General features: G+C 49.3%; 10 protein-coding genes across 10 annotated transcripts, besides 4 other annotated features; 7 read left to right on the top strand and 3 right to left on the bottom strand.

Moving 5' to 3' along the window:
• Nucleotides 1-815: 815 nt before the first annotated feature.
• FPSE_00967 (uncharacterized protein) lies at nucleotides 816-1,479 on the bottom strand (the record flags this gene model as incomplete). The annotated part of the gene is made up of 3 exons (XM_009254087.1): nucleotides 816-882; nucleotides 934-1,200; nucleotides 1,319-1,479. The coding sequence occupies 3 exons, from the start codon at nucleotides 1,477-1,479 to the stop codon at nucleotides 816-818; spliced, it is 495 nt and encodes a 164-aa protein (XP_009252362.1).
• Nucleotides 1,480-2,336: 857 nt separating this feature from the next.
• On the bottom strand, nucleotides 2,337-3,738 carry FPSE_00966 (uncharacterized protein; the record flags this gene model as incomplete). The annotated part of the gene is made up of 5 exons (XM_009254086.1): nucleotides 2,337-2,382; nucleotides 2,434-2,709; nucleotides 2,782-2,982; nucleotides 3,192-3,350; nucleotides 3,572-3,738. The coding sequence occupies 5 exons, from the start codon at nucleotides 3,736-3,738 to the stop codon at nucleotides 2,337-2,339; spliced, it is 849 nt and encodes a 282-aa protein (XP_009252361.1).
• Nucleotides 3,352-3,418: a microsatellite.
• A 40-nt stretch (nucleotides 3,739-3,778) lies between the features above and the next one.
• Nucleotides 3,779-3,803: a microsatellite.
• A 531-nt stretch (nucleotides 3,804-4,334) lies between these two features.
• FPSE_00965 (uncharacterized protein) lies at nucleotides 4,335-6,294 on the bottom strand (the record flags this gene model as incomplete). The annotated part of the gene is made up of 4 exons (XM_009254085.1): nucleotides 4,335-4,359; nucleotides 4,413-5,453; nucleotides 5,767-5,913; nucleotides 6,179-6,294. 4 exons carry the CDS (start codon nucleotides 6,292-6,294, stop codon nucleotides 4,335-4,337), a joined length of 1,329 nt encoding a protein of 442 aa, XP_009252360.1.
• Nucleotides 4,770-4,939: a microsatellite.
• Nucleotides 6,295-8,932: 2,638 nt separating the features above from the next.
• FPSE_00964 (uncharacterized protein) lies at nucleotides 8,933-9,729 on the top strand (the record flags this gene model as incomplete). Its single annotated transcript, XM_009254084.1, has 2 exons — nucleotides 8,933-9,004; nucleotides 9,061-9,729. The coding sequence occupies 2 exons, from the start codon at nucleotides 8,933-8,935 to the stop codon at nucleotides 9,727-9,729; spliced, it is 741 nt and encodes a 246-aa protein (XP_009252359.1).
• Nucleotides 9,730-10,659: 930 nt separating this feature from the next.
• FPSE_00963 (uncharacterized protein) lies at nucleotides 10,660-11,223 on the top strand (the record flags this gene model as incomplete). Its single annotated transcript, XM_009254083.1, has 2 exons — nucleotides 10,660-10,800; nucleotides 10,894-11,223. 2 exons carry the CDS (start codon nucleotides 10,660-10,662, stop codon nucleotides 11,221-11,223), a joined length of 471 nt encoding a protein of 156 aa, XP_009252358.1.
• Nucleotides 11,224-12,048: 825 nt separating this feature from the next.
• FPSE_00962 (uncharacterized protein) lies at nucleotides 12,049-12,480 on the top strand (the record flags this gene model as incomplete). The annotated part of the gene is made up of 1 exon (XM_009254082.1): nucleotides 12,049-12,480. One exon carries the CDS (start codon nucleotides 12,049-12,051, stop codon nucleotides 12,478-12,480), a length of 432 nt encoding a protein of 143 aa, XP_009252357.1.
• Nucleotides 12,481-13,530: 1,050 nt separating this feature from the next.
• Nucleotides 13,531-14,175, top strand: FPSE_00961 (uncharacterized protein; the record flags this gene model as incomplete). Its single annotated transcript, XM_009254081.1, has 4 exons — nucleotides 13,531-13,602; nucleotides 13,654-13,706; nucleotides 13,762-14,093; nucleotides 14,150-14,175. The coding sequence occupies 4 exons, from the start codon at nucleotides 13,531-13,533 to the stop codon at nucleotides 14,173-14,175; spliced, it is 483 nt and encodes a 160-aa protein (XP_009252356.1).
• A 945-nt stretch (nucleotides 14,176-15,120) lies between these two features.
• On the top strand, nucleotides 15,121-16,878 carry FPSE_00960 (uncharacterized protein; the record flags this gene model as incomplete). The annotated part of the gene is made up of 1 exon (XM_009254080.1): nucleotides 15,121-16,878. The coding sequence occupies one exon, from the start codon at nucleotides 15,121-15,123 to the stop codon at nucleotides 16,876-16,878; it is 1,758 nt and encodes a 585-aa protein (XP_009252355.1).
• Nucleotides 16,879-17,961: 1,083 nt separating this feature from the next.
• FPSE_00959 (uncharacterized protein) lies at nucleotides 17,962-20,214 on the top strand (the record flags this gene model as incomplete). Its single annotated transcript, XM_009254079.1, has 5 exons — nucleotides 17,962-18,066; nucleotides 18,123-18,264; nucleotides 18,318-19,823; nucleotides 19,885-20,035; nucleotides 20,181-20,214. 5 exons carry the CDS (start codon nucleotides 17,962-17,964, stop codon nucleotides 20,212-20,214), a joined length of 1,938 nt encoding a protein of 645 aa, XP_009252354.1.
• A 347-nt stretch (nucleotides 20,215-20,561) lies between these two features.
• Nucleotides 20,562-20,605: a repeat region.
• Nucleotides 20,606-20,967: 362 nt separating this feature from the next.
• FPSE_00958 (uncharacterized protein) lies at nucleotides 20,968-21,904 on the top strand (the record flags this gene model as incomplete). Its single annotated transcript, XM_009254078.1, has 5 exons — nucleotides 20,968-20,970; nucleotides 21,267-21,434; nucleotides 21,513-21,586; nucleotides 21,654-21,702; nucleotides 21,764-21,904. 5 exons carry the CDS (start codon nucleotides 20,968-20,970, stop codon nucleotides 21,902-21,904), a joined length of 435 nt encoding a protein of 144 aa, XP_009252353.1.
• Nucleotides 21,905-22,078: the final 174 nt, after the last annotated feature.

Genomic DNA, 22,078 nt, shown 5'->3' with positions numbered 1-22,078 from the left:
TAACTCTGCAATTGAGACTTGGGGACACGGCCTCGGCTTGGGTTGCAACGGAATGCTTCTCCCGGTACTTGTGTGACAGGCCTGATTTTCCATCGTTGCTCGGTGAAATGACAATCCGCCCCTGCAGTGCTTATTGTGTGGACAAGCAGATTCCATTTGTGAGGATGGGGGGAGGGGACTCTTAGGTCTTGCAACTACTAGAATTGGATGTGTAGAGGTATACTTACCACGCCAATCTTTGAACAAGCTGCAAAAAAATAATGCGAGAACAGTCCGCTATAGTCTCCGAGATATTGTACAAGTACGATAATAATGACAACTAGGCCGGTTGCAAGGGTAAGGAGGTGCCTGACTTGTTGTTTATCATGGATATGCAATGAACAGCCAGTTTAGATAAAGATGAACCCATGGCCCGAAAGGACGAAGCCCAGGCCGATCGGGGGACATAAGTATATGAATCTCACTCAATGATGACCACTTGTATTAGTCTATGGTCAAAATATCTTGGGTATAATCACATCAAGGAATACTTGGGAGGCTAGTGTCAGGTCTACACAGAGCCTCAAGCATAACATAGAACGCCTTTGCGAGGACTTTGCCACAGAAACCATGATGAAGCTATTATCAGGTAAAATACCCTTGATTTCAGTTATGTATCGAGTCGTGGATTAAAAATATCACAGACTGATGCTATTTCGATGGCTACCAACCCAGTTCGTTGGTTGTAAATCTCTTGTTCCATCTTTCACCAATATCCCGCCGAGTGAAGGATCTCTTCTCTGGATCCTTATTCAGCTCCGGCCATGGAGAGTAATCTACTCCGGGGCCCCAGCGCTACCGGCGAGCCACTGGCCAAATCTGGCTTCTTTCTCAGGGGTAGCACTAAACGCAAGTCATTAACATATTCCAGACTCAAAGACAACCATAACTCACCCGCGATCGTCCTCAGTCTTGCTCATCTTGACATCATCGTCGATTTCCTCCTTCTTGTGCTTCATCTTCTTGGCAAGAGGAGAGTCGACAGCGTCCTCGTCCTCGTCCTCAGACTCAACCTTCTTCTTGCGACCCTTGGCGGGAGTGGCGCGCTTGCGGGGAGTCTTCTTGGGAGTAGGCGTGGAAGCGGGAGCAGGAGAGTTGCCGGCAGAGACTTCTCCATGGCGACCCTTGAAGTCGCGCATAATGGACTTGCTGAAGTGCTGACTGTTTGGTGGTCAGTAAATGCATTGTCATGTGTACGTTGAAGAGTTGAGTGAGGAAGAAGAGACGAAAAGAAGACTCCACGAGATGAATGAGGAAGAGAATGAAGGAAAATACGTACGAGATAGCATCTTTGGTGAAGGAGTATCCAAGAGATTCCATGGAGCTGTGAACCTTGGGCCAGTTGTAGCGCATGCGCTCACCGTCCTGGGCGCCCATGATGATAGCGACGCAAAGATCGCGCTCGGCGTTGGCATCCCACTTCTTCTCAGCGGGAGGCATGGTGACGGTTGAGAGAACTCTTTGGTATCAATGAAGGTATGCTTTGAGAATGTTGAGTGAGTAGTGAAAGTGAGAGGTTGCGAGGGGGAGAGGTGGATGAGTAGTGTAGAAGGGGGGGATGGAAGAATGGATGGAGGTGGGGATAAATGAAAGATAAGGGAGAGTGAGTGAAGAGAAATAAGGAGGGTCAAAAAGCGCAGTGATAGGAGATGAAAAGATGGAATGGAGAATGTAAACGAGTATTGCAACAGGCAGAGGCACTTGATTGCTATGCTTAGGTGTGTAAGTCTTGGGGTACAAAAACAAGTAGTCCAAGAAGCCTAGTCTAAGTGGCATAAGCCGACCTACTAATTTTGTCTCTAACGCTTCCAGCGGCCAACCTGCTACCCTGGGGTTTGCCTAACAGGATTTGTCCGCACAAACATTCATAAGTATGGAGAAATTAACTTGAATCTCGGTCACTCTACTAGAATCAATGACAGTTTAGATTCAGGGGTAAAAATAGAAGATATCGTGGAGTGTCAAGTTTTAGCACAGAATAGCAAAACCTCACGGAACTTAGTGCAATAAGTACGAGTACGGCGATATTTCAATTTATCAGAGACATGCTCATGATATTCCCATCATAGTGGGCATTTCGCTGTTACATGCAGGCATATGTAAAGCATCATAGCCTAATCCCATCCCCTATTTGTTCTGCGATGGGCCTCAAAGCCAGTATATCCACCCTTCATTCATCGTGAAATTCGTTACGTCGGAATTCGCCAAAGAAATGACTCAGTGTAGGCAAACTGCTGAGATGTTAGCATGGAAAAGGGGCGAATTGGAAGGGAGTGTCAACTTACCGATGCCTAGATTTAGGCCTCGCCGCTGTCACCCTCATCGTCGGCATCAGGCTCAGCCCTAAGATTTGTTAGATTGATAGCTAGTGGACGCATTGTGAGGTAGACTTACTTGGGAGTGACATTTCGGGCTCGCTTGGCACCCTTGGGAGACAGGAGGTTATCATCATCGACGTCGGCGTCTTCCATCTTGAGCTGCATTTTCATGTCCTCAAGGTCTTCATCGTCATCGGCGATGGAAGCAGACTTGGCGGGAGCCTTTCGCTTGGGGGCTCGCTTGGGAGTCTTGGGAGCAGTAGCTCGAGCCTTGCGAGGAGTGGCGGTGTCAGAACCAGCGTTCTGGATCGCAGCTGTGTCGCGGTTCTTTCGAAGCTTCTGAACGTGCTGACTGGAGAGAGAAGAAAGTTAGCTTGAGATCAAGAGAGGAAATGATTGAAGACAAAGAGAGGAACAAAAGTACTTGATCGCGTCAAAGGAGTAAGTGTAGCCCTTGGTGCGCATCTTGTCGGCCACACTGGTGAGGATGGCCTTGTTGGGCTTCATCTCTTCCAAGAGCGCAAGAAGGAGATCCTCGTGAGAGGCAGCATCCCATCCACGGGTAGCCTTGGGTGGCATGATGAATTGAACAGGCGAAGCAAGTAAAAGAAAACAAAAGTATGCGCTGCTTAGTGTAGATGGTGTGCGGTAGATGGTGTGCGGTAGATGATGTGAGGTAGGTAATGAATGATGTTGGAAGGTAGATGAGAAAGGATGAAGTGGTATGAAAGGAGAATGCGGGGAGGTAAGAGATGCAAGCAGAAAAACAGAAAACAACTTTGCAGGTAGGCAACAAGCAAAAAAAAAAAAAAAAAAGAGAGCGAAACCTCGTACCGAAGAGCACTCTCGGTGAATGAGTATCCCTTCCCCTGGAGATCACTCATTACGTTGCTCCAGTCATCGGAGCTGGGCTTGATGTGCTGAAAAAGGCTGATGAGGATATCCTCATGGACGTTGGCGTCCCAAATCATCACTTGACGTTTGGCCATGATGCTGGATGAGTAGGTAGATAGGCAGGCAGGTAGGCAGGTATGTAGATAGATAGATGGAAAAACAAGTGGAAGAAATGAAAGGTAGAAATGAAATGCTGAGAGATGAGGCAATATACCCAAATCTCTCATAAGGCTTAGGATGGTTAGGTAATGAATGAAGCACGGTTCTCGATGTTTGCGCAGAAAACTTGCAGCCTGAAATAAGAAAAAGTGATCAATTACCGAACAGCGTCAAAGGAAGTGGTGTATCCACGAGTCTTGAGGTACTCCTCGATGGATTCCTTGATGGCAGGAGTCAAGCCCTTGTTGGTCTGAGCACCGGTGTAGAGGCCGACGACGAGATCCAAGAGGAAATCGGCATTGTCCCAGTCGCTTGGCTTTCCAGGCATGATGTTGAGTTGATTATATTGAGTGAGGAAAAGGGTGATGGTTGTTGTTGTTGTTGATGTTGTTGATGATGATGGTGATGTTGCGTTGAAGAAATCGAAGAGAACGATACCGGAGAATAAATAGGCAAGCTGCACAAGTCTGCAGCTGCAGGAGGCACTCGAAAGGAACAATAACAGAGATATGATTCACAAGAATGCGAAGCTAGCGCCGATCACCGTTTGGCTGCAATGTAGGTAGTAATAATCTGGTGACTGGCTGCAGTGCGAGACCGGTGCCTTTTAAATGAATGGAAACGAGACGAGTCACCCGACTCTACCAGGAAGACTGATTGTTGTCTGTCTACCTATATGTATACATGTCGTTTATATTTTACATCCATAGACAATGGTTTATCTCCTCCGTTCTGTAGCAATAAAGCACTGACCCCCTTCTATACAAACATTTGAGCCAGTTGTAACAACCTGCACAATAGACATCATTCCACGCTTGCAGGTATCTATTTCGCCTAGTAAAAAAACAAGGATCATTTGTGCAACTCCCAGTCTCTAACGCCCATGCCCGTGGTATCAAATTTGTCTAGTAAGGGGGCCACTATCTATGCTTCACCGTAAGTAGCAAAACTGGAAACGGTTAGTCCGTGTGGTTCACGTCAAGCAGGAAATGATTAACTTACTCGGAAGCAAAGTCCGTGGGGCCACTGTGAGCTGCGAGGGCTAACACAGCTTCATCATCCATGTCATCGTCCTTTGCAGGTTGTGGCGAACCTATACGTTGTCGTTTAGCACTAGGTTCGTCGCTATCCACATCTACCTCGCCGTCCGCATCACCATCGGCATCTATATCTTCATGTTCCGGCTGTAATTGATCTTGAGGCATGATGGCATGGGGCTCGTGGTTCTGTTCTATTGGTTGAGGTTGAGATTGAGATTGAGATTGAGATATGGTGTCTGCGTCAGTAGCTTCGCGAGTCTCTTGTGGGGTTTCTTGCGGAAGCTCCTGAGATTGGTAGTCGTGCTGTATCTCTTGATCAGGTTGAGGCTGAGGCTGCGTGGTTGGGGTGGGTTGTTGGCTGGGTTGAGATTGTTGAGCTGGCTGAGGTTGAGGCTGTTGAGTTTGAGTCTGCTGAGGCTGAGGCGGCTGAGGTTGTTGGTCAGGTTGGGATTGTTGATCAGATTGGGACTGCTGCTCGGGCTGAGGCTGCTGAGGTTGTTGACCGGGTTGATTGGATTGACCAGGCTGTCCATGTTGAAGAGGGTGTAAGTGAGGAGGATTCTGAGGGAGCGCAGGTGTAAGATTCGGGCTTGGGTACGTGACCGGGCCTGGACCAGGGACCGCATTGCCAGGAGTCGGTGCCTGTGGTGTAGGCGGCGCCGAAGAGATACTGCCAGGTCTCATAGCAGCCTGGACTTGTTGAGGATGTGTGGGTTGATGACCAGCAGGAGCAGGATCATAAGACTGGGCACCCTGGGGATAAGGAGGCGCAGAGTTGGGTGGTGGCCCATGATCGTTACCGAGTGCCAGAGGTGGATGGGGAGCACCCTCTCCCGGAGCTCCGGGAACTGGAACAGGAGGCTGTTTTCTAGGTCGACCTCTTCCAGGACCGGGACGACGTGTGATGGGATTCATAGTCGGATCATTCCGCCGTACTGTGTCTCCATTAGGGCCAGGAATGTCTGACTTGTGTTGAGCCCGACGTAGACCTTGAAAGTGTTGGCTGGCATGATGTTAGTACTGTGAAGAGTAAAAGTTTGAAACGAATTGTATTATGTGAGATCAGGTTTGGCTTTTGGAATATATTATATATGTTGGGGTTATGAATGGATATATGTATATGAATATGTGGCGTGATAGTTATAAGAGCTGGTAGATGTGTATAAGTCAACTTTGACGCGTAGAATGAGACGGCGACAGCAATTGTTAAGACGTGATAGGCAGTTTGTGTGGTTGAACTGAGCGGGATCGTATTGTAATTGACCGAGTAGCGAGTACATATACAAGAATAAAAGTATAAAGCATAAAGGACTTACCGACAGCCTTCATTGGTGAAGCCATAGCCCAGGCTTCTCATATGGTTACCAATAGTGGTCCATTCCGAGCCGCTTATGACGCCAATGTTTTTAACGGAGAGAATAGTAAAGAACAAGTCTTTGTCTGCCCTGTCATTCCAGTTTTTACTATTCATACTGGACAGGAGCAGTTACTGGAAAAGTCGACTTGACAAGTTTTGATAGGCTTTGAGGCGGTGACGCGACTTGAGATGGTTGGAAGCTGTTAAGGCAATGGCTGGATCAATGGGAAAATTGGTAGTGTAGTGAAATTGCTAAGGCAAGATAATAATAGTTAGTAGAGGGAGGTAGGGAGAGTCTCTGAACGGAACAGGTTGGTCCAAGCTCCTTCGTCCACTACATCTTCTTGGGGGAAGCATGGAAGACGACACACTACGTAGTAAAGTGTCGGATCCGGATGAATGATGGCTCCGATGCATCCAGTAGAGTAGAGTAGAGCTTATCATTGTGCATTGTGCAGGTCGAGATGTAATTGGGCAGGATATTCATTGTGATTGTTTTTTCGAGTCTTTGCTTTTTCTTCTACACGGTTGCTACTCTGTTGTGTTTGATGACGATACGATTGTCTAGGAAGGTTGCTGTGATAATAGAGAAGCCGTTGAATAACAGACATGACCACCAAGGTTTTGTTTGGGTTCATCCTCATTCTCAAAGACGCTGAATAGACCATCAGAAAAAGGTAAAGGATTGAATGTATCCTGAGCCAGTGACAGATAACTTGCTTAAATGCCAACAATAGTCACAACACAAAAGCCGAGTTATGAATATGCTCTCGAAACGGTCTAGAAGATGTAGCTACGTAAGCAAAACGGTAGTGAAAACGGAGTTGGTCAAGTGGCAAAAGACTAGAGTTGCGCCACACTCTGAAGCAAGGGGCCTGAAGCCTGAGAAAAGGACAAAGAGGGGGGACAAGGGGAGGAGTGGGGCCTTTTCTCACGTGCTTTCGTTCCCATTTCCTGATGAACAAGGTCCCACCAGCTTCGCGCCCGTCGCGTCTCCCACCCACTTCATCTCATGCCCTCCATGACGACCAACAATTGAATAGCGAGCCATACGCGACCGTAGAAGAGATTTGTGATAAAACAAATGTATTGTTATCCTCAGATCAATATACACTGAAACTTTCCAGACTTCTCCAGCTGTTGTGGTTGTTGAATTGCTGCTTTTCATCCTCGTCGTCTCGGCTTCCATCCATCAACATTTTTCTAGGCTACACCCCTCAGCTGGGCGTCAATAGCCAAAAGGGCAAAGCAAAGCAAGCAAGCCTCGGCGGATCAGCTGCATGCTGCAATTTCTTTCATTCTTTGAGTGTCAGGGCGTAAGGTGGCCATTTGTGCATCCCTCTTGTCTCGTATCAATTACTATCCAAACTTTTATCAATGTGAACTTTTCCACACACCGTGATCAGGTTTAAGCTCAATCCAATCCATCCAACCAATTGAGAATGCATCTATAAAGTGCCACGAGGCAATGTAAACAACCATCATCATCATTATGGTCGCCATGGATCGCCAAGTTGTCCAACCAGGTTGGCTTCACGTTTTCTCCCCCTGGGTTATTGCATGTCGTATGCCTCAAGTGCCGTTGATAATTCGTCGGTGACCCGCGAAATGAGTCACACTCTGTGGTTTCACTCCATTCCTGGGCTTTACACCCCTGTCCAAAGCCTGCTTTAGCTTTGATCTGTCGGAAGCTTTGATTTAGAAGTCTCGTCTTTGGTTAATTGAATTGTCCTTGGCTGATTTTAAGCTTACGAGATCCGACCGTTTGCTTTTTGAAGGAAGGTTCGAGAGTCAGATACCTAGATATTAAATTCTCATCTCATTCCAGGTCACGTCCAAGTCAATCAGTATCGTCAAGAAGATTGATCTTCTCAACAGCTTGGTGCCATCTCTTCTTGATTCTAAAAACAATCCATTAATTGAAACTGGACCTGCCGCACCCACTGAAGCGTAATGGCTGCAGCGCCCCTAGCTCCGGCGACAGGGGACCTCGGGGGTTATGGGGCGCTGTCTTAGACTCAGAACTAGTGGGTTTAGCGGGGGGTCAGCAACCACTTTACGCGGTGTTCGCGCCGACCACAGCCCATCAGCGCGCCCCATTTTCCATCAACGGGAAGGATCGTCTTTGGTTCCGACAGGACGAGATTTTAATTCAGGCAACTATGGAGCATCGTCGCCATCATTGACCTCCCTTTTCCATGGATATTCTGTCATCTCAGACAGTTTCCTCACGGCTCTCTGCAGTGCAGCATTGCGCTATGGGACCCATGCTGTGCCTGGACTGGGATAGATCCTCCCCCTGTATCTGCCTGTTGGGTACTTACTAGCTTCGTTCCCCCACAAGGAGTTGTTGGTATGGATGGTATTGGTATGGGATGGGATGGGTGTAGATATACTGTCGAGAGGTGTGTGTGGCATCGCTTTTAGGTTGGATCTTAGCAAACAGCTACTGCACGGCGGATTCCTACATATAACACAGATCCCCTCTCCTCCTCTTCTGTTTCCTCTTTCTTAGTGCTGCCTCCCTTTTCCATCTCTTCCGTCTCTCTTCCTCACCCGTCCTCCATATTCACCCATACCTAACAACCATCCGGACAAACGTTTCACATGCACATATAAATCGACTTCGTTGGGCTCTGCTGAACCCCCTTTCAAAGACGGGGTTTCCTCCCGATACGCCTGTTGTCGGCCCGTTCCTCTTCGGCCTCGTTCGTCTTGTTGGTTCAAGAGAATAACCAACTTCTGCAAGATCCCTTGAACGACTCGACTTTAGCCATTTTCATCCATCCGATTTATTATCCTCGGTCCAGCTTCAGCCTCGTCGAATCATTGCTTCGAGTTTACGAAGGTCACGTTCCACTGTGACAGTGACTCAGAGTCGAACTTTTCAACATCATACTCGGACCGCTGACTCCTTCGTTCCGATATTGTCAGGTTCCATACTACCTGAGGCATCCAAAGACATAGCTGCCTAATAGCTTCACATGTTCTAATCTATATTATCAAACCTTACTAAGAATTCTGCCTACATCCACGACATCATTCTCGCCTCACCACTATTCTTCTTCTTTACTATCTATTTACTTATATTATTATTTTTCTTTTCACACCACACAATATTTATAATGACTCCCAACAGCGAGAACGGCATGGCTAGGTTCCTCATGGCCATCTTGAACCAGAAGAATCTCAAGGATGTAAGTAAATCCAACTACAAGCACCCTCACGAGTATCTTTCTAACATCCTTCTTAGATCGACTGGAATGCAGTCGCCTCAGACCCGGTACTCCTACAGCCCATTACAAATGGACATGCTGCAAGGATGCGATATACTCGCTTCCGTGACACTGTCAGGGGCCACCAGCCACAGAAGAGAGCTCGTGCTGAAGACAAGAGTCGAGTAACAAAGTCGAAAAAGACGCAGAAGCCCAAGAACCAGAGCCTTGCAAAGCCAAACTCTGCAGCGAGCATCGCATCTTATGCTCAAGTTCATCAAAGTCCTCTCATCAAACAGGAAAAGAACCAAGGCTACCTGGCGCAGTTCTCTCCCGCCTCGACCTTGTCTCCTTACCCAACCGACCGCCGAGACGATTTCGACCATCGCTTCCTGACTCCTTGCAGTGATGACATGCAAGGCCTTGCTATCAACCCAGCCTCCCTCGAGGACTTGAGAATAAGTAACGGGTTTGGTCCTTCTATGGACTCTGCTCCTGACTTCATGGCTCAACCTCTTCACGATCCCATCGTTGTGGGGCAATCCCCCTTTCATACGTTTGACCCCCCTTACGACTTGACTTCCTTCAAGCCTACCATCAGCGGTGACCCTCATGGTAGTCCTGATGTTGTCGACTTCAACGGTACCTCGTCTCTTGCGGACTGCAGCCCTGGATGGATGGATCACTTCAATGATCAATCCTTCTGATACTTATTCGGAACGAGAAAGACGAAGTGATACGGATAGAGGTAGAGGGAGAGAGATTGATGATGTACAAAAACTGGTGTCCTGATAGATTGCTTTTTTTTTTGTTTTATATGACTTAATGACAACGACTTTTTTTTTCACATGGTACTTCCCTTATCTCCTTACTGTCATGGTATTATTCATCTCTGGTTTCTATTTGGGTCTGCCCATTGGGGCCAACTGTTCTTTGAGGTTGACATGGGCAGACGATAAAAAAAAGGTCATCGGTTACTGGAATTTGTCTTGCTGGAACTTGCACGTCGCTATGAAAGCTGTATACTAGCGTTTCTGTATGCAATCTAATATGAGCAATATCTCCATACTGCACTACGTCCCCATTAATGGAAGACTGCCTAAATATAGTATCTCAGGGGACTAGAATTTTCTAATGACTTGTGTGTCTGTTATAGTATAGCAACCAGGCGATACTAATGCTTGGCAGTTGGCAGTGCCATAGCACTTCAGAATGAGAGCAAAAGAGGGGAAAATATCACCAACGGTGTGACTGTAGGAAGCAAAGCAAGCATCCTTAACTTCGCAAGTGGGACCTCACTATTGCGAGGCTGCCTGTGCATCAGCGCAGTGAATCGCTCGGCTTTTTCAGCACTGCTCTCCGATCAAACACTGGCTCTTCAGTTACCCAAGCTCTAACAGTTCCTTTGCAGTTTCGGTTTGCTTCTACCCTAAGATTTAGGCCCAAACCCCTTCACCCTTTGGCATATTTACTATCTCCCCTCCACACCAAGCATTTCCTCCTGCTCTTTCTTCTCTCACAACAACCACACCACAAATACATACCAGCTTTCACTTCATAAGACGAATGTAATAACACTTGATACTCCCTTCTAAGTTATCGACCCTTAAGCTAACATTTTGTAGAACATCGCTGCTATGGCTGACAACAAGAGAGAGCCCACTGCCGCTGAGGCTATGCTGTTCTTCAGCATCGTCAAGCATACGCGCAACAAGGCCGACGTTGACTGGACCGCTGTCGCTACTGAGGCTGGATTCAAGAATGCTGATGTCGCCAAAGTGAGTCTCATGTTCCCATGCCTACCATGACATCGCCCCTGTCATTCACCCTCACCTATCATCTCAACCCTGTACTGACCCGGACATCTCTAGGTCCGCTTCGGCCAGGTCAAGCGCAAGCTGGGAATCTCTACTGAGACCACCGCGGCCCCTCGCGCCCCGGCTACCCCCCGAAAGACAGCCGGCGGTCGTGTCTCCAAGACCACTACCCCTCGCAGCGCCGTCAAGGGCAAGGGGAAGAACAACAAGGTCAAGAAGGAAGAGGAGTCCTTCGACATCTTTGACGATGACGAAGAGATGCCCAAGCCTCCCGTGAAGGATGAAGATCACGACTCGGAGAAGACTCCCGAGAAGAAATCGGATGACCAGCACAACTTTGGCGACTTTGACGACACCGACATTGAGTACCCCTTCTTCCAGTAATTTCGACACTGTGCATGGAGGCATGGGAATCTGGGCTGAAGACTACGATCTATGAGATTTGTGGAAAGTCTGGAATGATTGATGGGATGGAAATGGTACATCATCTCAGGATGGGACAGCTAGGGTAGCGAATAATACCATACAAAGCCCACGACATGGAATAAAAAAGGCTAGGAAAATACTAGCATATTTGGTAACCTTTGATACGACCCAAGTGATTGATTTTGTGGAAATTGTAACATATGAGTTGTGGTTGAGGAGTGTTGTCCCCTTTATCCTCAACTCGTGTGGTTACTGGGGATGTAATCATCTCATTTGATCATCCAAGGTAGTTCATTATTTTGCGGATGAATGCGGTCAAGCAATAGTATCAATAATTTCCATCTACTTGGAGCGGTATGCCTGCAGTTATTCCTCTCCGCCCTTGCTGCCTGTGCATGCCCGCAGCTGCTCGCAAGTGACCGCTACCGCAAGCTTGCTATTGTTGCTGTGACCACAATTGACAGCAGTGATTCTGGACGTCTGTTTCGTATTGTTAATTCAGGCTAGCTCAAAATTCATCCTCCTGCTCTGGCACTCGTCTTGCCTGGCCCCAGCCATAAAACCCCTCCCCCTGCCATCCTCCCACTCAACCTTTCCATCCTCACAGCCTGACTTCTCTACCAACACACAACCCACACATAACCAACATTTCCTAACCTCAAGAGAACTTGTAACTCTACACTATCAATATCCCGCAAAAAGTCATCACTGTCAGTATATCTTTATTCTCAACCACCGGGCCCCATCATCAAACACTGACACAAACGCAGTCTATCAATCATCATGCCTGCCAAGAAGAGCTCCGGCGAGGATGGTTCCCCCACTGGCCTCACTGATGGTGAACTTCGATTCATCAAGGCTATCTTTGACAATATGACCCAGAAGCCCGATGCCGACTGGGACGCCGTCGCTCAGACCCTCAGCCTCAAGGACGCCAAATGCGCCAAGGAACGTTTCCGCCAGATGTCGGTCCGCCATGGCTGGCGCGGCGACTCTGCCACTGCTAGCCCTCGCAAGGGTCCTGCTGCCACGGCTGGAGACAAGGTCACCAAGAAGCCTCGCGCTCCTCGCACCCCCCGCAAGCCCGCCGCCAAGAAGGTGGCCAAGAAGACTGAGCCTGAGGACGACGATGAAGATGACGAGGATGTCAAGGATGAGGTCAAGCCCGAGAGCAAGAATGTCAAGTCTGAGAATGAGGATGAGGATATGGATTAAGTGGTTTACCTATGGACACATTGAGGGAATGATACCGTGGAAGATGTATTGTGCATGATTTGCACTGAAACATCTCCAACAGAGCTGAGATCCAAGGGATCTGGCTAGGAATATCCTCGATACGTTAAAACAATGGAAATGAGACTTTGAGCAAACATCTGAAGCTTTAATTTGGTAGTGATTACAAGTGCTGGCCACCTCGATTTCAATTTGGTGTCAAAGCCGCACGCCAAACCTCTTGAATGAATTTAACCAGCCCGTGTGTCATGGAAACTAGATGTTCAAATCTCTCATAAAGAGCTCCTGTGACAGCATTTTATCAAATACAAGAAGATATTGCTGAGTGTCACTACGGATACTTCAAATGGAATTACCCCTGAATGGCCGCTTTGGGCACCTCAGTCATGGAAAATATCATCTACGAGCTCTGAAGCATTTTGGAGGACAGCTTCATACTCTCATGAATCACTCAGACAATTGTGATCTCCTCTAGGGCCAGTGTGCGGACGATCGGCTGCCCTGGATACCTCCGTACCAGCATTCAAGTTGGCAACTGGCAGCAACTGTCAGGCCAGAGACGTTACATACGAGTTTTTGAAAACGCCCTGTCTTCTTCCTGTACCCAGCCGACCACTACGGTGAATTGAATTGGATTGCTACGTTCCATACCTGTAAGAATATCACGTAGGAGAAAAAGTGGTGGAGTGTTATGTTTGGTTGCTGCCTCTTCGTCCCGTCTTTCAAGTCACTAGTTGTGAACTGTTGCCTTGCCTATGGCAGCCAGCGTTTGCTGTGGTACCCCGTTCAAATTAGTTTAGTCTTTGTTTACTCGAACCAACTCGGACTCTCCTCGTCTCTTCTCCCACCTTTCATCCTCCCACCATCTTCCCTCCTGTTTACACTTGATCACCAGCACACACTCAACCATAACACCAACGTCAAACACTGTATGCTCTGAGACACCTTTCATCCTTCATTCCATACTCTATCATCGTATTCCTTTCATCTCTTATTTGTCACTCACTCTATCTAGACCAAACATCCGTCATCATGTCTAAGGCAGAGCCCGCTGACCAGGTGAAGTTCCTTGTGTCCTGCATCGGACACACCAGCAACGGCCGGGTAAGTTTGTACGAGATCCCGAACTTTAACGCCCGATACTGACAATTTTAGCCTGACTTCCAGGCTGTCGCCGATGAGCTTAGCATCGTCAGCAAGGCCGCCGCGTAAGTACATGATTTCCCTCTCCTCCACTACGAATGCTGACCCATGACCCAACAGCCAGAAGCGATACGAGCGCATGCTCAAGGCTCATGGCATCTCTCGCCCTGGCGCCCTTGTCGCCGCCAACAACGGCGATGGAAATGGCGACAGCCCTCCTGCCACTCCTACCACTCCTGGAAAGCGCAAGGCCAAGGGTGAGACCTCTGGCAGTGCCAAAAAGCCTCGAACTCCTCGTGCCAAGGCCAAGAAGGAGTCTGACGACGATGAGGAACCTAAGCCTAAGCCCAAGGCCTCCGCTACCAAGCGCAAGGTGAAGAAGGAAGAAGAGGTAGAGAAGAAGGAAGAAGAGCAGGACGAAGCTTCTGCCGAGTCTCCCAACTCTCTCTCCGGTATGTGATTCTCGATCCATTTGCCTGTTCATCATTTATTGACTCATCTACTACAGACGCTCCCGCCTCTGGCGAGTCTTAAACGCTTCAACCAAGGCACACGTGGAGAAGGACAAAATTTTGAACGGGGAGAATGCTGCGGAATGTACCGATCTCATGACAAGCTAGATATCTCATCAGGATGTGACAGCGTATGTGCAGAGTTGGGGTAGCAGTGCATCGGATTGAGGAGAATCTCAGGACATTCAAGTAGTCATGATTGATAGGCCATTATTAAAGTAAAAGGCCATGCAATATTCTCATACTTCATCATCTCGCTGTAATCAGAGTGATTATATATCTCAAACTCCCCATGAAGGAGTGTTTATATTACATGTTTGACTGTGCCAACGTTTACAAGACGGGATGAACTCCGCTCGCTCAGGTGTACAGAAACACACCGACCGCCGAGAACGCACAATTCTACTGAAAAATTCGAGATGAAATCGAACGAGCCGTTTGGCACCTGTTCGCCAGCTGCCAACTGCCAGCTGCCAGGAGCTGTCAACGCCAGTTTAAGTGCGGCCATCGAAGCCCCACAGCGTGCATGCAAGTCAAATTGTTGCGCTCAAACATGAATAGAACAATAGGTAGCTTTTGTTAATTGATCCAATTGAGGGGGTGCTAAAGCTGCGTTTGACTCCGCATACCCTCAGTTCTCCTGTTCTCCGGTTCTGAGCTCTTCTCTTCTTCTTCACCCACGCTCACAGTTGGCTTTCTCTACCACCAGCATCGAGCTTCACCATCATCATCGTTTATTCTATTTACGTTGACTATCGTTGCTAAAGCCAATTTTATCTTCTTCTCTGAGAATATTTCGAAAAACCTCGAGTGGAATCTGCTTCCCGTGAGTGTTCATCACATCTTCTGCACATCCTCTGATCTCGAGCTAACACCTCTAAGGCACACTTGTCTCTCTATACTCGTGTCGAAGAAAGCAATCTTGCTGCTACTATTGAGCTTCATTGCTATCCGGCGAGTATTCACCATGTGGGATTCTACTCCTCCTCGCACTCCTCTGGAGGTCACCTTCGAGGACAGCGACTCCGAGCCTGGCACTATTACGCCTGACTACGACGCCATGTCTCCTGTCGTTGCTCACCTCGAGAAGCTTGCTGTTACTCACGAGGATGAGAAGATTGAGGACTCCACTACTTCCAAGTACGAGCCTTCTCTCGAGAGCAACACTTCTGTCGGGGATGATTCTCCTCCCGAGTCACCCATCGAGGCTTTCCTCCCCCGACCTGACACTCCCCATCAAAGCCACTGCCCTTTGAACCCCGAGGGAAAGATCACTGTTCGAAATGGCCAGGCTTACACAAGCGACGAGATCAAGTTGATGTATCTGTCGGTCGCCGAAGCCCGACACAACGGAGAGCTTCCTGCCACCACAGAGACTTCTCTCGACGTTCATGCTGTCACCGACGACTTCAACTCGCTCGTTCATCTTCGACGTGTTCGCGGTAACCATCTTGAGCATGCTCCCCCTTCGTATGTTCACCTCCGAGAGCAAATTGCCTTGGGTATCCAACAGCGTGCCGCCTCTCAGCACCGCGATAACCAGCAAGAAGCCGCTCGTCGTGTCAACCACTACCTTCAGGCTGTTGAGCATGAGCAACGCTACTACAACGCTTCTAACGCCATGGTTCGTCGACCCATTGAGCATGGTTTCATCAACGTCGACGATGACATGTGCTCCATGGTCGAGCACACTATTGAGCAGGGCATTGCTGACGCTACCGGGCCTCTTCGCATGAATGTTGGTAGATTCTCTGCCAATGTCGAACAGCACACTGGTCTTCTCAAGCAGCAGAGCAATTTCATCCAAGCTCAGGAGTATGCTGTTGAGAAGCAAGTGCTTCTCGCTGCGAAACAGAAGTCACTGGCTGAGCGCCTCAGTGCCACTCTTCAGCAAAATGCCGGTATTCTCCAGCATCAGGGCAACCTCACGCAGCATCATGCCGGCATGCTTCAACATCAGAGTAACATTGTCCAGCGACAAGACAGCCTCACTGAGCACCATGCTGGTATCCTTCAGCGACAGGACAGTCTCACGCAGCATCATGCTGGCATGCTTCAACACCAGAGTAACATTGTCCAGCGACAGGATAGCCTCACTGAGCGCCATGCTGGTATCCTTCAGCACCAGAGTCACGTCGTCCAGCAACAAGACCAGGCTCTTCAGAAGCAGTATGACCTTCTCCAGAACCAATCCTTCTCTCTTCGCAAGGAAAGCCGTTTCTTCAAGAAGCAAAATGACGCTCTCGAGAAGCAGAACCAAGCCGTGCGAGAGCAGCTCAAGATCCAGCATGACCACATTGCTCGCATGCAAGACCTTCTTGAGCCTCAGGCCTACAACAACTACGCCACAGCCCAGAACCTCGCAAGCGCCAACCAGCTTGTCAGCAACCTCTCGTACGAGCTCCCTCAAGTCATCAAGAAGGCCTTCGAGGACTCCATTGAGGAGACTGCTCGAATGCACGCCCGCCAGGCTCTTGAGTCTGCTGTTGATATCTGGCAGCAAGGTATTCCCTACGGTATGTCTGCGAACGAGAGCGTGTCCTCAAGCGACACGACCGTTGACGCCTACGACAAGCCCGAACTCAACACCCAGATTTGGGCCGCTTACAAGAAGCCCGAGAAGAAGAAGGCTACCACTGACGCCGAGTTCCCTGAGCGAAGTGAACGATCTTCGCTCTACCGCATGGTCAGCAAGTTCAAGCGCCGCCGCATTGCGCACAACTAGATGGGGGACGGAACTGAGTATTAGTGTTCATCATGAAGATGGAGTGCATATACGGCATAGATTTGGTCAACTTGATGTACCTTCATAGTGACAACATCATGTGCTTGTCATGGCCTTCGAGTTGGCTGTAACGATACGGGATTGGAGTTGGTTCGTGCTATTATTTGTGCTTAGTGGTATTTGATTCTTATAATATTTTGAAAACTACAACGCTTGTCATCATGTGATGTCCATCTGACCGAAAACGTTTAAGCTCTGCTCTGTTCTTGATTATCATCCTCAGTTCGCCAACCATGATGCTTTGGGTTTTAAATCATCAGATTACTATCTCATCGATATCTCGGCATAGACTCTTAACGTATGAAGGTTTTTTTTTTAATAACAACAAACATGACCAAGCATCACTACAGGGTCTATATAGTAGCCTTGGCATGGTATAGGCTGCAGAAACACCAAAGACTATGCATCTTGTGAATGCTGACCAGACAACTTACACGGTTGAGCCCCATGGAAATCGGCGAACCCCAGACGATTCATTTGTCATGCAACATTGGCAGTGGAGTCTGCCTAGTCCTTTTTCTTCTTGCTCGTGGAGATGGAAATGGAGAGAATTGGCTTGGACGTCCTATAGGACATTGAAAGCCGAGCGTGACCCGTCAGTATCCATCCCGTCAGAGGCTCTCTTTGGGCTGCTGTCAGTGCTGTCCTCGGCTATGGCTCCGGTAATATGAGTTCCAGGCCTTCGATTGCCCCGTTTCCAAATGTTCCAGGGCGTTTAGCAGCGAGCTTCACAGATGTCGTTGGAAAGGTGTAGAAGTCAATGGCCGGTGGCGCTTGTACCCATTAAGTTTAGCGTCGCTTCTGGGTTTCACCGAATCCGACACTCCGAGCGACGGGGACGATTCCATTTTTTTGGGAGCTTCTCAGTCGCTCGCCATCATATGAACTCAACCTTTTGTCTCCCTCACCTCTCCCAACCTCTTTTACTCGTCCGTCCACTCTCCCCAAGGTCGAATTCCTCACGAGCGTTTCTCTTTTCTCCTTTTCTTGTAGTTCTACCATATACCCCATAATTACACAATCATGCAGCGCGCATTGAACACCCGGGCCCGAGCCTCTGCTCTGTCCTCGGCAGCCACCAAGTACCGAGCTGGCAGCCTCAGCCAGCAGGTCCGATTTGCTCACAAGGTATGATGGCACCCGGACGTCATGGTAGTCGAATTGTCTGCTAACAATTTATATAGGAGCTCAAGTTCGGTGTTGAGGGTCGTGCCGCTCTCCTCGCTGGTGTCGACACCCTCGCCAAGGCCGTTGCTACCACACTCGGTCCCAAGGGCCGAAATGTCCTCATTGAGTCCAGCTTTGGCTCTCCCAAGATCACCAAGGGTTCGTATAGCCTCCAAAAGACTGTTTGCAAGCCTCAAACTAACTCATTATAGATGGTGTTACCGTTGCCCGCGCTGTGAGCCTCAAGGACAAGTTCGAGAACCTCGGTGCCAAGCTCCTCCAGGATGTTGCTTCCAAGACCAACGAGGTCGCCGGTGACGGTACTACCACCGCTACCGTTCTCGCCCGTGCCATCTTCTCCGAGACTGTCAAGAACGTTGCCGCCGGCTGCAACCCCATGGACCTCCGCCGCGGTATCCAGGCTGCTGTTGAGGCCGTCGTCCAGTTCCTCCAGAAGAACAAGCGAGACATCACCACCAGCGCTGAGATCGCTCAGGTCGCTACCATCTCTGCCAACGGCGACGTCCACATTGGCCAGATGATTGCCAACGCCATGGAGAAGGTTGGCAAGGAGGGTGTCATCACCTGCAAGGAGGGCAAGACCGTTGCGGATGAGCTCGAGGTCACCGAGGGTATGCGATTCGACCGTGGATTCGTCTCCCCCTACTTCATCACCGACACCAAGTCCCAGAAGGTCGAGTTTGAGAACCCTCTCATCCTCCTCTCCGAGAAGAAGATCTCTGCTGTCCAGGACATCATCCCCGCTCTTGAGGTCTCCACCCAGCAGCGCCGACCTCTGGTCATCATTGCTGAGGACATTGAGGGTGAGGCTCTCGCTGTCTGCATCCTGAACAAGCTCCGTGGCCAGCTCCAGGTCGCTGCTGTCAAGGCCCCTGGCTTCGGTGACAACCGCAAGTCCATCCTCGGCGATCTCGCCATCCTCACCGACGGTACTGTCTTCACTGATGAGCTTGACATCAAGCTTGACAAGGCCACCCCCGACATGCTCGGATCCACTGGTTCCATCACCATCACCAAGGAGGACACCATTGTCCTCAATGGTGGCGGCAGCAAGGACGCCATTGCTCAGCGATGTGAGCAGATCCGCGGTGTCATTGCCGACCCCACCACCTCCGAGTACGAGAAGGAGAAGCTCCAGGAGCGTCTTGCTAAGCTCTCTGGCGGTGTTGCCGTCATCAAGGTTGGTGGCTCTTCCGAGGTTGAGGTTGGTGAGAAGAAGGATCGATTCGTTGATGCTCTGAACGCCACCCGCGCTGCCGTTGAGGAGGGTATCCTGCCCGGTGGTGGTACTGCCCTCATCAAGGCCTCTGCCCAGGCCCTCAACGAGGTCCCCACTGCCAACTTTGACCAGCAGCTCGGTGTCAGCATCGTCAAGAACGCCATCACCCGCCCGGCCCGAACCATCATCGAGAACGCCGGTCTTGAGAGCTCCGTCGTCGTCGGCAAGCTCACCGACGAGCACGCCGCCGACTTCAACAAGGGCTTCGACAGCGCCAAGGGCGAGTACGTTGACATGATCAACGCTGGTATCCTCGATCCCTTCAAGGTCGTCCGAACTGGTCTCATTGACGCCAGTGGTGTCGCCTCTCTTCTCGGTACCACCGAGGTCGCTATCGTTGACGCCCCTGAGGAGAAGGGTGCCGGTGGTCCTCCTATGGGCGGTATGGGAGGTATGGGCGGCATGGGTGGTATGGGAGGTATGATGTAAGAGACGGAATGATATGACTTTACGTTGTGTTGTATAACAAAAATCAAAAGCTGGATGGATGAACGGCGCACAATGGTTTGCGTGTTATGACGGGACGGGTGTGGTGGTCTTTCAAACTCATCTCCTCTCTATCAGGTTGTCGGACCACGGCATTCGTCTTCATACCCTTTACGGAATTTCTGGCTACACTTTGAGAGCCATGTATAATAGTATTGATTGTAGCACTAGCATGAAAAGATATGAGATACAAAAAGAGAGGAAAATGTAAAACATTAAATATGCTTGCACTACTCCACGTTGCTGTCTATCTGCCCTACTAGTATACTTACCTGCTACTGCTGTCTAGTATCCATATGAGATTGGGCATTGTTTATCTGTAATCTATTTCAAGAACCAAATGTTTACTTTGAGGTACCCGATGTGGGCTGAAAACAGGTTCCCGAGACGCCGAGATACAGAGCAGGGGTTCATTTGATTGCATGAACAGGATGACGAGTTACGAGCCAGGGTTTTGTTTGTTTCAGTCAACAATTTAGGTACATAGTAGAGACTTGGATACCAAACATGAGGGACAGAAAGTAGATATTACCTAAATAAATATTGCATTATCAATATCTCCCTGTCTATTAACAAAAACAGACAAAGATGCCTACCTACAGACTAGACACGCTTGGCTAGTCACGTGGATGATCTATCTCACAGGCAACCCCCACCAAGAAACGAGGTGGGAGGAGCAAGAGAGGAGCAAGAGGAGGAGGAGAAGGAGAGGAGACGAACAACCAGACTCGCTCGACTCAAGTTTCTCCCGCAACGGCCCCGCCTTTCTATGGGACAGACAATTCTCTCCCTCTACCGCCTAAACTAAGATACAACCCACTTCTCACTCTCTTACTCTCGAGCGCCCATTTCTAAACGACTTTGTCCTTTCGCATCGTGAGACTGTTTGTTCCTTTCTTCATCCACACTACACCTTCGGTACGTAAATGCCCTTTTAATATCTCCAACACCACACCTAATACCCAATATTTCCTCTTTTCTCGACTCCCTGTTGCTCTTGTTAGCTAATTTTAAGCTCCCACCAGCCCGACCACCCCTCATCCTAAACATCCCGTCTCCTGACGTAGACCGCAATCATGGTAAGCTTCTCTCCAAAACCACCAAAAAAAGACCCTGAATCTAACAGAACCTCACAGTCTCAATCCGGGTTCGTACTCTCGCTCCTCTCCTCAATTATTTCATCCGCGCCCGTCCGCAGAAATTCATTTCTCTCCCGCCGTCAGACCTCGCTTCGCTGCTCACCTCCCCCTCCCCCTCGATCATGATTATGACGCCCGCCGCGGGGCAACACGCAGCAGCAGCCTGGCACCAAATTCCGAAACAACCGCGCTAACCTCAAGCTTTGTCTTCCCAAAATAGAGCCACCGTTTCCCAGGACTGCATTACTGCTTTCAACGACTTGAAGCTTAACAAGAAGTACAAGTTCATCGTCTACAAGCTCTCTGACGATTACAAGGAGATTGTCATCGACAAGGCCTCCGAGAGCCGAGATTGGGAGGACTTCCGTGAGACACTCGTCAACGCTACCGCCAAGAGCCGAACTGTACGCATGCCAATTTAACAAATATGAGAGAGACACGAGAGAAGGCCGAATCGCCGATTCTAACACTTTTTGCTGTAGGGCGCTGTTGGCAAGGGTCCCCGTTACGCCGTTTACGACTTTGAGTACAACCTGGCCTCCGGCGATGGTATCCGGTATGCAACCTTGCTCCGGCTTGCGAGTGGCCCTGTTCTATAAGCAAAAATACTGACAACTGGGCAGAAACAAGATCACCTTCATCGCCTGGTCTCCTGATGATGCTGGTATCCAGGTACGTGGATGCATACTATTTGGCCAACTCATAAGTACAAATCAACTAACTCCCCACAAAGCCCAAGATGATCTACGCTTCCTCCAAGGAGGCCCTTAAGCGATCGCTCACCGGCATTGCCACCGAGTTGCAGGCCAATGACACTGATGACATCGAATACGACTCCATCCTCAAGACCGTCAGCAAGGGTCTTGCCGCTTAAGCGCGTCGTCATGAAATCGCCTAATCGCCGCCCCGCGCTCCCTTATAGAAGCGGGTGGTGATGGAGTCTGAACATACCTATGGCCGTTTCAAGAGTTGAGACGCCAAAATAAGCAAGCAATCAAATGAGTAGGAGTGCATAGTGAGCGGATGGAAACAGGCGCGGGGAGACCAT

Source organism: Fusarium pseudograminearum, chromosome 3 (assembly GCF_000303195.2).
Source record: "Fusarium pseudograminearum CS3096 chromosome 3, whole genome shotgun sequence".
Lineage (NCBI taxonomy): Eukaryota > Fungi > Ascomycota > Sordariomycetes > Hypocreales > Nectriaceae > Fusarium > Fusarium pseudograminearum.
This window is presented reverse-complemented; position numbering and strand designations above follow the sequence as displayed.